General features: G+C 38.2%; 1 protein-coding gene across 21 annotated transcripts in view; it reads left to right on the forward strand.

Annotated features, from left to right (window-relative positions):
• LOC129659174 (uncharacterized) overlaps positions 1-15,766 on the forward strand; it is a 480,433-nt gene that overhangs the window by 260,334 nt on the left and 204,333 nt on the right. The window contains exon 2 of one of the 21 annotated variants that reach the window (XM_055590319.1): positions 11,282-12,383. The exons of the other annotated variants lie outside the window; for them this stretch is intronic. Within the exon in view, the coding sequence (XP_055446294.1) occupies positions 11,282-12,147 (866 nt within the window). The 3' untranslated portion in view covers positions 12,148-12,383. Of the gene's footprint in view, positions 1-11,281; positions 12,384-15,766 lie in introns of those variants that run through there. 21 annotated transcript variants of the gene reach the window in all.

Raw genomic sequence — 15,766 nt, forward strand, 5'->3', positions numbered from 1 at the left:
ATGCCACAGTTTTGAAGACCTCATCCCAATTTTTCTATCAGTGAAAAGATAAACTACCTACTTCCCATTCACTGCCTCAGCCATCACTTCTTTACTAAAACTAGTAGGAGAGTCGTTTATTACATAAAATAAGGAATCAGGACTTTTCCTCCAAAATGTGGTTCTTTTTCAGTGACTATCATGATGACCAATTTGTGGACAATTAAGTAACTAATCAGCTATCAGTATACTTTATAATCAGGTAGTGCTTTACAGTGTAGAAAATATTACTACCAATCCAATCAAGTATACAGAATTTGAATCTTTTTATTTCAGACTAATTGACTGAAAGTAGATTGTCTGAAAACAAAGTCTACACCATCTTTCAGTGGACTAGCTATTTTATTAAAGGAAAATAATTAATAATAATAATAAATGTGGGGAAAGCATTGATTATAATGGTATACCATGAAAACATTTTATAGTCTTTTTAAGAATCTTTAATTTTCTCAAAATTTTTCACTTATTATTTCTTTTTTATTTACTGGCATACAATTGACATATAATATCATGTTTGTTTCAAGCATACAACATAATGCTTTGATATTTTTAAATATGACAAACTGATTACCACAATAACTCTAGTTACATGTCACCATATATAGTTACAAAAATTTTTTTCTTGTGATGAAGAAATGTTTAAGGTCTACACTCTTAGCAACTTTAAAATTTATAACATACTATTATTAACTATAGTTACCATGCTGTATATTACGTGAAAGTCACTCAGTCATATCTGACTCTTTGCAACCCCATGGTCACAAAGACCACAGAATTCTCCAGGCCCAAAAAGTGAACGGGTAGCCATCCCCTTCTCCAAGTTATCTTTGCAACCCAGGGATCAAACCCACATCTCCTGCATTGCAGGTGGATTCTTTACCAGGTGAGCCACCAGGAAAACCCAAGAATACTGGAATAAGTAGCCTATCCAGCAAATCTTCCTGACCCAGGAATCAAACTGAGATCTCCTGCACTGCAGGCAGATTCTTTACCAGCTGAGCTACAACGGTTTTGTTTTTTGTTTTCTAGATTTCACATGTAAATTAAATCATACAGTATTTATCTTTCTTTGATTTATTTCACTTAGCATAATGCCCTCAAGTTCTGTCCACTTTATTGTAAATGGTAATATTTCATTGTTTTTTATGGCTGAATAATATTCCATTATATAAATAAAGATATAGACAATATTTTCTTTGACAGTTCATTCATCAATTGGTGCTTTTGTTGTTTTTATATCTTGGCTATTGTGAATAATGTTGTGGATGAACATAGGATGTATGTATATTTTCCCTTTGTGTTTTCATTTTCTTCACAGACGTGAACTCCCTATATCATATAGTAGTTCTATTTTTAAATTTTTGAGAAAACTTCATACTGTTTTCCATAATAACTGAGCCAATTTGCCTACACACCAACAGTGCACAATTTGTATTCCCTTTTCTCCATAACCTTACCAACACTTAAATATTTTTGTCTTTTTGATAATAGCCATTCTAATAGATGTGAGGTGGCATCTCACTGTGGTTTTTATTTGCATTTCCCTGATTAGTGATATTGAGCACTTTTCACATACATACTGACCATCTGTCTTATTCGGAAAAATATCTATTCAGATCCTCTACTCATTTATTTATGGATTGTTTGTTTCTTTTCTATTGAATTGTATTTTTTTTTTTTACTTATTTTAGATAGTAACTCCTTATCAGATATATGGTTTGTAAATATTTTTTTCCTGTTCCATATATTGCCACTTGATTTTGTTTATGATTTTATTTGCTGTGAGAAGCTTTTTCATTTATGTAGTCTTATTTACTTTTGTTTTGTTGCCTTTGCTTTTGGTGTCAAATCCAAAAAATTACTGCCAAAATATATATTAAAGAATTCACTGATTGTATTTTCGTATTTTTAGTTTTTAATTTTTATTGGAGGATAGTTCACTTACAATGTTGTGTTCATTTCTGCTGTACAGAAAAGTGAATCAGTTATATATATATATGTGTGTGTGTATATATATATATATATATATACTCTTTTATTAGATTGTCTTCCTATAGAGTATTGAGTAGAGTTCCCTGTATTATATTATTCTTGTTGTTGCTTGGTTGTGTCCAGCTCTTTGGGACCTCATGGACTGTAGCATGCCAGGCTCCTCTGTCCTCCACTTCTCCCAGAGTTTGCTTAGATTCATATCCTTTGAGTTGGTGATGCTATCTAATCATATCATCTTCTCCAGCCGTCTTTTCCATTTGCCTTCGATCTTCCCGGCATCTGGATCCTTCCCAATGAGTCAAGTCTTCAAATCATGTGGCCAAAATATTGAAGCTTCAGCAACAAACCTTCCAATGAATATTCAGGGTTGATTTCCTTTGAGATTGACTGGCTTGATCTCCTTGCTATTCAAAGGACTCTCAAGAGTCTTCCCTAGCACAATAAGAAAGCATCAATTATTTGACATCAGCCTTCTTTATGGTCCAACTCTCACATCCATACCTGACTACTGGAAAAACCATAGCTTAGACTATATTGACCTTTGCAAGCAAAGTGATGTCTCTGCTTTTTAATACACTGTCTAGGTTTGTCATAACTTCCCTTTCAAGGAGCAAGTGTCTTTTAATTTCATGGCTGCAGTCACTGTCTGTAATAATTTTGGAGCCCAAGAAAATAAAATCTGTCACTGCTTCCACTTTTTCCCCTTCTATTTGCCATGAAATGATGAGATCAGATGCCATGATCTTCGTTTTTTGAATATTGAATTTTAAGCCAGCTCTTTCACTGTCTTCTTTCACCCTCATTAAGAGATTCTTTAGTTCCTTTTCACTTTCTGCCATTAGAATGGTATCAACTGCATATCTAAGGTTGTTGCTATTTCTCCTGGCAGTCTTGATTCCAGCTTGTGATTCATACAGCCCAGCATTTCACATGATGTACTCTGCATATAAGTTAAATAAGCAGGGTGACTTTATACAACCTTGCAGTATTTCTTTCCCGGTTTCAAAAAAGCATTGTTCCATCTGGTTCTTACTATTGCTCTTGACCTGCATAGAGACTTCTCAGGAAGCAGGTAAGGTGGTCTGGTATTCCCAGCCTTGTCTAATTCAGTGAAACTAAGCCATGCCATGTAGGGCCACCTAAGACAGACGGGTCATGGTGGAGAGTTCTGACAAAATGTGGTCCACTGGAGAAGGGAATGGCAAACCAGTATTCTTGCCTTGAGAACCCCATGAACAGTATGAAAAGGCAATGAGATATGACACTGAAAGATGAACTCCCAAGGTCAGTAGGTGCCTAATATATTACTGGAGGTCAGTGGAGAAAAAACTCCGGAAAGAATGAAGGGACGGAGCCAAAGCAAAAACAACACACAGTTGTGGATGTGACTGGTGATAGAAGCAAGGTCCGATGCTGTAAAGAGCAATATTGCTTAGGAACCTGGAGTGTTAGGACCATGAATCAAGGCAAATTGGAAGTGGTCAAACAGGACATGGTAAGAGTGAACGTTGACATTCTAAGAATCAGTGAACTAAAATAGATTAGAATGGGTGAATTTAACTCAGATGACCATTATATCTACTACTGTGGGCAAGAATCCCTTATAAGAAATGGAGTAGCTCTCATAGTCAATAAAAGAATCGAAATGCTGTACTTGAATGAAATCTCAAAAACAACAGAATAATCTCTGTTCGTTTCCAAGGCAAACCATTCCATATCATGGTAATCCAAGTCTATACCCCAACCAGTAACACTGAAGAAGCTGAAGTTGGCAGAACTCTGTTAGCCTTTGCCCTGCTTCATTCTGTACTCCAAGGCCAAAATTGCCTGTTACTCTAGGCTGTTTCTTGTCTTCCTACTTCTGCATTCCAGTCCCCTATAATGAAAAAGACATCTTTTTTTAGTGTTAGTTCTAAAAGGTCTTGTAGGTCTTCACAGAACTATTCAACTTCAGCTTCTTCAGTGTTAGTGGTTAGGGCATAGGCTTAGATTACCATGATATTGAATGTTTTGCCTTGGAAACGAATGGAGATCATTCTGTAGTTTTTGAGCTTGCATCCAACTACTGCATTTCGGACTCTTTTGTTGACTATGAGGGCTACTCCATTTCTTCTAAGGGATTCTTGCCCACTGTAGTAGATATAACGGATATCTGAGTTAAATTCCCCCATTCAAGTCCATTTTAGTTCTCTGATTCCTACAATGTTGATGTTCCCTCTTGCCATGTCCTGTTTGACCACTTCCAGTTTGTCTTAATTCATGGACCTAACATTCCAGGTTCCTATGCAATATTGCTCATTACAGCATCAGACCTTGCTTCTATCATTAGTCACATCCACAACTGGATGTTGGTTTTGCTTTTGCTCCCTCTCTATTCTTTCTGGAGTTGTTTCTCCAGTGATCTCCAGTAACATATTGGGGCACCTGCTCACCTGGGGAGTTCATCTTTCAGTGTCATATCTTTTTCCCTTTTCATACTGTTCATGGGGTTCTCAAGGCAAAAATACTGAAGTCTTTTGCCATTCCCTTCTCCAGTGGACCACATTTTGCCAGAACTCTCCACCATGACCCATCCATCTCAGATGGCCTACAAGGCATGGCTCATAGTTTCATTGAGTTAGACAGGCTGTGGTCCATGTGATCAGATTGGTTAGTTTCCTGTGATTGTGGTTTTCAGTCTGTCTGCCCTCTGATGGAGAAGGATAAGAGGCTTATGGAAGCTTCCTGATGGGAGAGACTGACGGAGGGGGAAACCGGGTGTTGTTCTGATGGGCAGGGCCATGCTCTGCCCACTGAGGCCAAACTGTATACTTAGTAGACACTTGTTGATTTGTGGTTTGACATAGACAAGAAGACATGGAATTAAAAAGAAATGACATTGCTACTAGCCATTGACAAAAGCTTTGATATTCTTGCAAAGAAGTACTGGTACAGTAGTCAGCAAAGGACAGTGTGCAACAGCCACAACATGCACAAAGTCAACAGATTCAAGAAGTTCTAGGTTTTCTCATTCTGGTCAGTCTTATCAATAGGAGGCTGACAATATTACTGCTATTTACATATTGGTACCACACTGGCATGGATTTGCATAATGTATTGAGGCTCTATGCTCCAGAGAGTTGCATTGTAACATATTGGTGCTTAATGAACTCTGAAAAAATTGATTTTCCACAGAGTAAATTAAGGAATGCATTATAGCTGTTAAAGCAATCTTAAGGGAAATCCGAAGCTTCCACTGCAGCACCATGCTTAGTAAGTAATAAATTACATGTTATACTTATTTGCCTTAATTCATGCTAATTTTGTCCAATTAATGTATCACAGTAATTCAGAAGCCTGTCACAGGAGAGCTAATTATTTATTGGATTTTTGTGTTCAGCTCCCTAGGAGTCTACTAGCAAACAAACTTGCGACTGTCTTTCTCTTAGGTCCACGGTGACATTCTTATGTCTTACTGTGGGGAAGTTAGATTCTTCCTTCTTTCCCAGGTTTTAAAAATGAATTATGGTGTATCTGAGTCAGATTCTTATTTTTTGATTGATGAAATAGTTTCACAACTTGCCACTCTATTAGTATAAGACCTACTATCTTCCCTATCAACATGGTTCTGCTGAAGAGTCTGTATATTTCAGAGTTCTCACTAAGAAAAAACACATTTTTATTTGTTCATTATGGGTATGTCTGTCTTTCACCCAAAGTGAATTGGAAAAGTGAGGCAGTGAACTGGACAATTTCACCAGAGGTTCCCATTTGGGGGCCACATTTCTGTCTTTTAGAGCATTCCATTGGATTTTCTGGATACTAGTATTATTCTCTTCACTCTGCAGAATCTTGGTTCTCAACCTTAAAAGGCCACATGCAGTGTTCTAGAAGTATTGTTTAGGGAAAAAATCAAATCTAATTCACAATAGCAACCTAAATCCACTTTGCAAGTATAGCTTTTTTATTTTACTGTGTGGTACACTGTTAATTCACAAACCCTCCTGATGAATTACTATGAGATTAATATGTGCAATTCATACTTATAAATTAGAGAAGGCGATGGCACCCCACTCCAGCACTCTTGCCTGGAAAATTCCACGGATGGAGGAGCCCGGTCGGCTGCAGTCCATGGGGTCGCTCAGAGTCGGACAGGACTGAGCTACTTCACTTTCACTTTTCACCTTCATGCGTTGGAGATGGAAATGGCAACCCACTCCAGTATTCTTGCCTGGAGAATCCCAGGAACAGGTAAGCCTGGTGGGCTGCCGTCTATGGGGTTGCACAGAGTCAGACACGACTGAAGCGACTTAGCAGTAGCAGCATACCTATAAATAATGTGGCAGTTGCTAAATAATTTGTACACCATGATAAGAGACAGACATCAGAGTTAAAGGAGCAGTGCTTTACCAGCTGGGAAATGTTCACTATTTTCTGGGATTCTGACAAACCCACACATTTGCAGACAGTTATTTGTAAAGGGTGAGAAGCATTTGATCTCTTGTTTTGCTCCCTCCTATAATCATCAGGAGAGCACTTGTCCGATGATTACCATCTTCCAGCCAAATGAAAAAAAAAAAGTACCACTCTTTTAAATACATAAATGTAGAATGATATTTACCAGCAAGTTCTATTACAATGATCAGCAGCAGTTGAGACACACTTGCCAAGGTGTTTAAAAGTTTACCTTTACAACTGTCTTTAATTTGATAAGGAAAAATGATGACATCTTTTTGTTCCAATGGTTTATACTAACCTGTTTGCCCATAAGCAATCAAGTGTATGAGAATCAGCAGACTTCTCCAAACTGTACAGTTATACACCTTAGTATACGATTACTTCAAAAGAAATTGCCACCCACTATATAATGTTATTTTTCACCTCCTCACAGTTTTTGTTAGTTTGTTTGTTTGTTTATGATTCATTCAAAACTGGAAATACATTTCTGGGTTTTTGTTTCCTCTCTTTTACATATGGCGTTAACGTTTCAGCCATTTTTTCTTTCTGTTATTTTTAAACTATAGTTTATAAGGTTAAATTAACATGTCATTTCCTGGTTCCTTTTCTTATAGGAAAGTCCTTCAGCCAATTACATTACTTCTTGCAAAAATGAATTTTCAACTGCAGCTTCACCCTTTGTAAACTTTGACCAAATTTAGAATAGAATAGTAATATCTAGTTTATTACTGAGTAGAAGTCCTCCAAAGAAAATGCAGATATGAGAAGTCTTGTGTTGGTTATTTCACATGTATTCCAATACCCTCTAAGGCATAATTTGTCCCAACATATACTACCCTACTGCCCAACATTGAAGACTTGCACCGTTTAAAGTGTCTCTGTTTTACTTTAATTTTTATTCAAATATAATTACAATGTTGTGTTAGTGTCTACTGTACAGCCAATGAATCAGCCATCCATATACATACATTCCCTCCCTCTTGTACTTCCTTCCCATGCAGGTCATCACAATGTGTTAAGCAAAGTTCCTTGGCCAGAGTGTATGTTCTCATTAGTTATCTACTTTATACATAATATTAATAGTGTGTATGTATCAATCCAAATCATCCAGTCTCTCCCACACCCACCCATATATTTGTCCTCTACATCTGTTTCTGTATTTCTGCTTTGCATATAACATCACTCATACCATTTTTCTAGATTCTACATATATACATTAATATATTAATACATTTGTTTTTCTAACTTCACTCTGTATGATAAACTCCAGGTCCATCTACATCTGTACAAATAACCCAATTTTTATGGCTGTGATATTCCATTGTATACATGTAATACATCTTCTTTATCATTCCTCTGCTGATGAACATTTAGGTTACTTCCATGTCCTGGCTATTGTAAATAGTGCTGTGATAAACATTGGGGTGTATCTTTTTGAATTATGGTTTTCTTTGGGTATATGCCCAGAAGTATAATTGCTGTTTCATATGATAGCTCTATTTTTAGTTTTAAGGAAATTTCATACTGTTTTCCAAAATGGTTGTATCAACTTACACTCCCACCAACAGTGTATAAGGGTTCGCTTTTCTCCACTGCCTCTCCGGTATTTATTGTTTGTAGATTTTTTGATGATGGCCATTCTGACCAATGTGCAGTGATATCTTATTGTTTTTTGATTTGCATTTCTCTGATAATTGGTGATGTTCAGAATCTTTTCAAGTGTTTGTTAACTGTCTGTATATCTTATTTGGAGTAACATCTGTTTAGATCTTCTGCCCATTTTTTGACTGGGTTGTTGGTTTTTTGTTTTTGTTTTTTGATACTAAACTGCATGAGCTACTTGTATATTTTGGAGATTGATCCTTTATCAGTTGCTTCATGTGCAAATATTTTCTCCCATTCTGATGATTGTCTTTTCATCTTGTTTATGATTTTCTTTGCAAAAGCGTTTACATTTAATTAGGTCCTGTTTGTTTGTTTTTATTTTCATTATTCTAGGTGGTGGGTCAAAAAATATCTTGCTGCAACTTATGACAAAGAGTGTTCGGCTTATATTTCCCTCATAGAGTTTTGTAGTGTCTGGCCTTACGTTTAGGTCTTCAATACATTTTGAGTTTATTTTTGTGTATGACGTTAGGGAGTGTTCTAATTTCATTCTTTTATATGTAGCTATCCAGTTTTCTCATCAATACTTACTGAAGAGACTATCTTATCTCCATTGGATATTCTTGCTTTCTTTGTCATAGATTAGGTGACCATAGGTGCATGGGTTTATCTCTGGGCTTTCTGTCCTGTTCCTGATCCAGTACCATGCTGTCTTGAGGGTGGAAATATCTTCGTTTTTTAATGAAAGATTTAAACTGTTGTCTCCTCACTTCAGTCTTTATATATATTTCAGTTCAGTTCAGTTCAGTCACTCAGTCATGTCCGACTCTTTGCGACCCCCTGAATCGCAGCACGCCAGGCCTCCCTGTCCATCACCAACTCCTGGAGTTCACTCAGACTCACGTCGGTCGAGTCAGTGATGCCATCCAGCCATCTCATCCTCTGTCGTCCCCTTTTTCTCCCGCCCCCAATCCATCCCAGCATCAGAGTATTTTCCAATGAGTCAACTCTTCACATGAGGTGGCCAAAGTACTGGAGTTTTAACATCATTCCCTCCAAAGAAATCCCAGGGCTGATCTCCTTCAGAATGGACTGGTTGGATCTCCTTGCAGTCCAAGGGACTCTCAAGAGTCTTCTCCAACACCACAGCTCAAAAGCATCCATTCTTCGGTGCTCAGCCTTCTTCACAGTCTAACTCGCACATCCATACATGACCGCTGGAAAAACCATAGCCTTGACTAGACGAACCTTTGTTGGCAAAGTAATGTCTCTGCTTTCCAATATGCTATCTAGGTTGGTCATAACTTTTCTTCCAAGGAGTAAGCGTCTTTTAATTTCATGGCTGCAGTCACCATCTGCAGTGATTTTGGAGCCCAGAAAAATAAAGTCTGATATTGTTTCCACTGTTTCCCCATCTATTTCCCATAAAGTGATGGGACCAGATGCCATGATCTTCGTTTTCTGAATGTTGAGCTTTAAGCCAACTTTTTCACTCTCTTCTTTCTCTTTCATCAAGAGGCTTTTTAGTTCCTCTTCACTTTCTGCCATAACGGTGGTGTCATCTGCATATCTGAGGTTATTGGTATTTCTCCCAGAAATCTTGATTCCAGCTTCTTCCAGCCGAGCGTTTCTCATGATGTACTCTGCAGAGAAGTTAAATAAGCAGGGTGACAATATCCAGCCTTGACATACTCGTTTTCCTATTTGGAACCAGTCTGTTGTTCCATGTCCAGTTCTAACTGTTGCTTCCTGACCTGCATACAGATTTCTCAAGAGGCAGGTCAGGTGGTCTGGTATTCCCATCTCCTTCAGAATTTTCCACAGTTTATTGTGATCCACACAGTCAAAGGCTTTGGCATATATTTGCTTTCCCTCAATTAATACTGTGACACTAAAGTTCTGAGTCCTGACCAAATGCTATTGGAAATGATTAAAATTCAACCTAATCAGCTCTGTGCATTTTAGATTAGATTGCTTCATTTCTGGATTCCTAAAAATCTTAGGACATTAGTAGGCTAGGCTGGGTCAGGCCTAGGATCTGTGTGTATTCAACCTTGAAGGAGGAAAGTCTGGCACCCAGAACCTTCTCACTATGGGTCTCCTGAACTCAGATGAGAGTTGCCCTGTGTTTACAAGTTCCCTCCCTCAGTGTTTTGACTTAGCCCTACTTGGCTGGCTGGGAGACAGTCGCTCTGAGACATGTGTGAGGTGGGGATGCAGCACATGGTGTTGGTGAGGGGCTTAGCTAGAACCTATCAGATTCTGTTTGGTCCCAGAATCTCCCTGGGCCTGAACTACTTCACCAATAAAGCATGGTCAGTCAGAGCAAATAATCATCACTAAATTTCCAGGTGTGATGCCTTGTTTTTCTCCGAGTTTAATCTAAAAAACACAAGTGATGACAGGCCTTAGTGGGCAAAAGCAGAACTCTTCCTGTCCTGTGGAGTCAGGCCAAGATCCAAGAAAGGATGACAAAAGCCCAAAGACTTCCCTCTCCCTGAACTTTCTTAAATATGGAAAGAAAGAATTTCCTAAGTCTTATTTGACAAACTTAGCTACACCTTGTTTTTTCTTGTATCAAGCTACCCAAAGTAATGGATTATTATCTGTTCCATTTTTAGTAACATTTGGAATTTTAGAACTTAAACATTTTTGTACCCCAGAGTTAAAGACAATGGTGACATATGGATAACATATACCCATCATTGCCCATTTCCTCTCCAGTCAGCAAGGCTGTGTTCTGAGAGCTCTGTACCTCTAGGAGGCTGGCCAATGTGGCCAGATCCATCCCAAGAGGAATCCCAGACATTGTTACTAGTCGCGAGAACCTTATTCTCTCTCTTTTGTTTATTATGGTTCACACACTGTCCACAAAAATAAAACAACTAGAAATCACAGAGAAGTCATATTCTTCAGACTTTATTTTAAGTAAAAAGTAAAGAACATGCTATGGAAACTTTAAAACTAATAAATCTAAAATGGCGTAGCCATTATGGTCAACAAGAGAGTCCGAAATGCAGTACTTGGATGCAATCTCAAAAATGACAGAATGATCTCTGTTCGTTTCCAAGGCAAACCATTCAATATCATGGTAATCCAAGCCTATGCCCCAACCAGTAATGCTGAAGAAGCTGAAGTGGAATGGTTCTATGAAGACCTACAAGACCTTTTAGAACTAACACCAAAAAAGATGTTCTTTTCATTATAGGGGACTGGAATGCAAAAGTAGGAAGTCAAGAAACACCTGGAGTAACAAGCAAATTTGGCCTTGGAGTATGGAATGAAGCAGGGCAAAGGCTAATAGAGTTTTGCCAAGAGAACGCACTGGTCATAGCAAACACCCTCTTCCAACAACACAAGAGAAGACTCTACACATGGACTTCACCAGATGGTCAACACCAAAATCAGCTTGATTATATTCTTTGCAGCCAAAGATGGAGAAGCTCTATACAGTCAGCAAAAACAAGACCGGAAGCTGACTGTGGCTCAGATCTTGAACTCCTTATTGCCAACTTCAGACTTAAATTGAAGAAAGTGGGGAAAACCACTAGGCCATTCAGGTATGACCTAAATCAAATCCCTTATGATTATACAGTGGAAGTGAGAAATAGATTTAAGGGACTAGATCTGATAGACAGAGTGCCTGATGAACTATGGAATGAGGTTCATGACATTGTACAAGAGACAGGAATCAAGACCATCCCCATGGAAAAGAAATGCAAAAAAGCAAAATGGCTGTCTGAGGAGGCCTTACAAATAGCTGTGAAAAGAAGAGAAGCAAAAAGCAAAGGAGAAAAGAAAAGATATATGCATCTGAATGCAGAGTTCCAAAGAATAGCAAGAAGAGATAAGAAAGCCTTCCTCAGTGATCAATGCAAAGAAATAAAGGAAAACAACAGAATGGGAAAGACTAGAGATCTTTTCAAGAAAATTAGAAATACCAAGGGAACATTTCATGCAAAGATGGGCTCGATAAAGAACAGAAATGGTATGGACCTAACAGAAGCAGAAGATATTAAGAAGAGATGGCAAGAATACACAGAAGACCTGTACAAAAAAGAGCTGCACGACTAAGATAATCACGATAGTGTGATCACTGACCTAGAGCCAGACATCCTGGAATGTGAAGTCAAGTGGGCCTTAGAAAGCATCACTACGAACAAAGCTAGTGGAGGTGATGGAATTCCAGTTGAGCTATTCCAAATCCTGAAAGATGATGCTGTGAAAGTGCTGCACTCAATATGCCAGCAAATTTGGAAAACTCAGCAGTGGCCACAGGACTGGAAAAGGTCAGTTTTCATTCCAATCCCAAAGAAAGGCAATGCCAAAGAATGCTCAAACTACCGCACAATTGCACTCATCTCACATGCTAGTAAAGTAATGCTCAAAATTCTCCAAGCCAGGATTCAGCAGTACATGAACCATGAACTTCCAGAGTTCAAGCTCGTTTTAGAAAAGGCAGAGGAAACAGAGATCAAATTGGCAACATCCACCGGATCATCGAAAAAGCAAGAGAGTTCCAGAAAAACTTCTCTTTCTTCTTTATTGACTATGCCAAAACCTTTGACTGTGGGGATCACAATAAACTGTGGAAAATTCTTCAAGAGATGGGAATACCAGACCACCTGACCTGCCTCTTCAGGAAGCAACAGTCAGAACTGGACATGGAACAACAGACTGGTTCCAAATAGGAAAAGGAGTACGTCAAGGCTGTATATTGTCACCCTGCTTATTTAACTTATATGCAGAGTACATCATGAGAAACGCTGGGCTGAAGAAGCACATGCTGGAATCAAGATTTCAGGGAGAAATATCAACAACCTCAGATATGCAGATAACACCACCATTATGGCAGAAAGCAAAGAAGAACTAAAGAGCTTCTTGATGAAAGTGAAAGAGGAGAGTTAAAAAGTTGGCTTAAAGCTCAGCATTCAGAAAATGAAGATCATGGCATCTGGTCCCATCACTTCACGGGAAATAGATGGGGAAACAGTGGAAACAGTGGCTGACTTTATTTTTTTAGGCTCCAAAATCACTGCAGGTGGTGACTGCAGCCATGAAATTAAAAGACGCTTACTCCTTGGAAGGAAAGTTATGACCACCATAGATAGCATATTGAAAAGAGAGATATTACTTTGCCAACAAACGTCTGTCTAGTCAAGGCTCATATATAGTCATATATGGATGTGAGAGTTGGACTATAAAGAAAGCTGAGTGCCGAAGAATTGATGCTTTTGAACTGTGGTGTTGGAGAAGACTCTTGAGAGTCCCTTGGACTGCAAGGAGATCCAACCAGTCCATCCTAAAGGAAATCAATCCTGGGTATTCATTGGAAGGACTGATGCTAAAGCTGAAACTCCAATGCTTTGGCCACCTCATGTGAAGAGTTGACTCATTGGAAAAGACCCTGATGCTGGGAGGGATTGGGGGCAGGAGGAGAAGGGGACAGAGGATGAGATGGCTGGATGGCATCACCGACTCGATGGACATGAGTTTGAGTGAACCCCAGGAGTTGGTGATGGACAGGGAGGCCTGGTGTGCTGCGATTCATGGGGTTGCAAAGAGTTGGACATGACTGAGCTGAACTGATTGTAAGTAAGACCCTGTGCTTTTTGTTCTTTAATGTGAACCTACAGTTTTCACATGTTATGTTGTCAATGTTTTTATATCATTAAATCTACTGTGAAAACAACATTTTAAAGATATTTATATAATTTTCAATCTCGCTGTATTGTTTTTTTTTAATTTTATTTTATTTTTAAACTTTACATAACTGTATTAGTTTTGCCAAATATCAAAATGAATCCGCCACAGGTATACATGTGTTCCCCATCCTGAACCCTCCTCCCTCCTCCCTCCCCATTCCATCCCTCTGGGTTGTCCCAGTGCACCAGCCCCAAGCATCCAGTATCGTGCATCGAACCTGGACTGGCAACTCATTTCATACATGCTATTTTACATGTTTCAATGCCATTCTCCCAAATCTTCCCACCCTCTCCCTCTCCCACAGAGTCCATAAGACTGTTCTAGACATCAGTGTCTCTTTTGCTGTCTCGTACACAGGGTTATTGTTACCATCTTTCTAAATTACATATATATGCGTTAGTATACTGTATTGGTGTTTTTCTTTCTGGCTTACTTCACTCTGTATACTAGGCTCCAGTTTCATCCACCTCATTAGAACTGATTGAAATGTATTCTTTTTAATGGCTGAGTAATACTCCATTGTGTATATGTACCACAGCTTTCTTATCCATTCATCTGCTGATGGACATCTAGGTTGCTTCCATGTCCTGGCTATTATAAACAGTGCTGCGATGAACATTGGGATACTCGTGTCTCTTTCCCTTCTGGTTTCCTCAGTGTGTATGCCCAGCAGTGGGATTGCTGGATCATAAGGCAGATCTCGCTGTATTGTAAAAATATCTTTTCCATTACAGTTTATCTCAGGATATTGAATATAGTTCTCTGTGCTATACAGCAGGACGTTGTTGTTATCTATCCTATATATGACAGTGTGCATCTACTAACTCCAAACTCCAGTCCATCTCTCCTTTTGTCCCCTTAGCAACTACAAATCTGTTCTCTATGTCTGTGAGTCTTATTTCTGTTTCATAGATATGTTCATTTGTATCATATTATAGATTCCATATGTAAGTAATGTCTTTTTATGATTTACTTCACTTTGTATGATAATGTCTAGTTGCATCCATATTGCTGAATTATTTCATTCTTTTTTATGGTTATTAGTATTCCATTGTATATGTGTATTGCATCATCTTTATCCATTCATCTGTTGATGGATATTTAGGTTGTTTCCTTGTCTTGACTATTGTAAATAGTGCTCCTATGAATATAGAGGTACATGTGATTTATTGAATTATAGTTTTATCTGGATATAGACCCGGGAGTAGGATTAGTGGATCATGTGACAATTCTATTTTTAGTTTTTCTGAGGAACCTCCGTACTATTTTCCATAGTGGCTGCACCAACTTAACATTCCCACAATAGTATAGGAGTATTTCCTTTCCTCCACACCCTCTCTGGCATTTGTTATTTGTAGACTTCTTAATGATGGTCATTTTGGGCAGAGTGAGGTAGTACCTCATTGTTGTTTTGATTTGCATTTCTCTAAAAATTAGTGATGTTGAACATCTTTTCATGTGCCTATTGGCCTTTTGTATGTAAACATCTATTTAGGTCTTCTGCCCATGTTTCAATTGGATTGTTTTTTGTTGTTGAGTCATACATTCTATTTGTGTATTTTGGAAATTAAGCCCTTGTCAGTTGCATTATTTGTAAATATTTTCTCTTATTCCATCGGTTGTCTTTTTGTTTTGTTTATGGTTTCCTTTGATGGGCAAAACTTGTTAGTTTGATTCGGTCCTCTCTGTTTATTTTTCTATTTTTATTTCCATTACCTTGGGAGTCTGACCTAAGAAAGCACAAGTACAATTTATGTCAAAGAATATTTTGTCTGTGATCTCTCCTGGGAGTTTTATGCTGTAATGTCGTATGTTTAAGTCTTTAAGCCATTTTGCATTTGCTTTTGTGCATAGTGTGAGGGTATTTTCTAACTTCATTGATTTGCATGCAGCTGTCCAACTTTCTTAGCACCACTAGAAACCATTTTTTCCCCATTTTATGTCCTTGCCTTTTTCTGTCAAAGATTAGTTGACCATAGATGAATGG

This window comes from Bubalus kerabau, chromosome 8 (assembly GCF_029407905.1).
Source record: "Bubalus kerabau isolate K-KA32 ecotype Philippines breed swamp buffalo chromosome 8, PCC_UOA_SB_1v2, whole genome shotgun sequence".
NCBI lineage: Eukaryota > Metazoa > Chordata > Mammalia > Artiodactyla > Bovidae > Bubalus > Bubalus kerabau.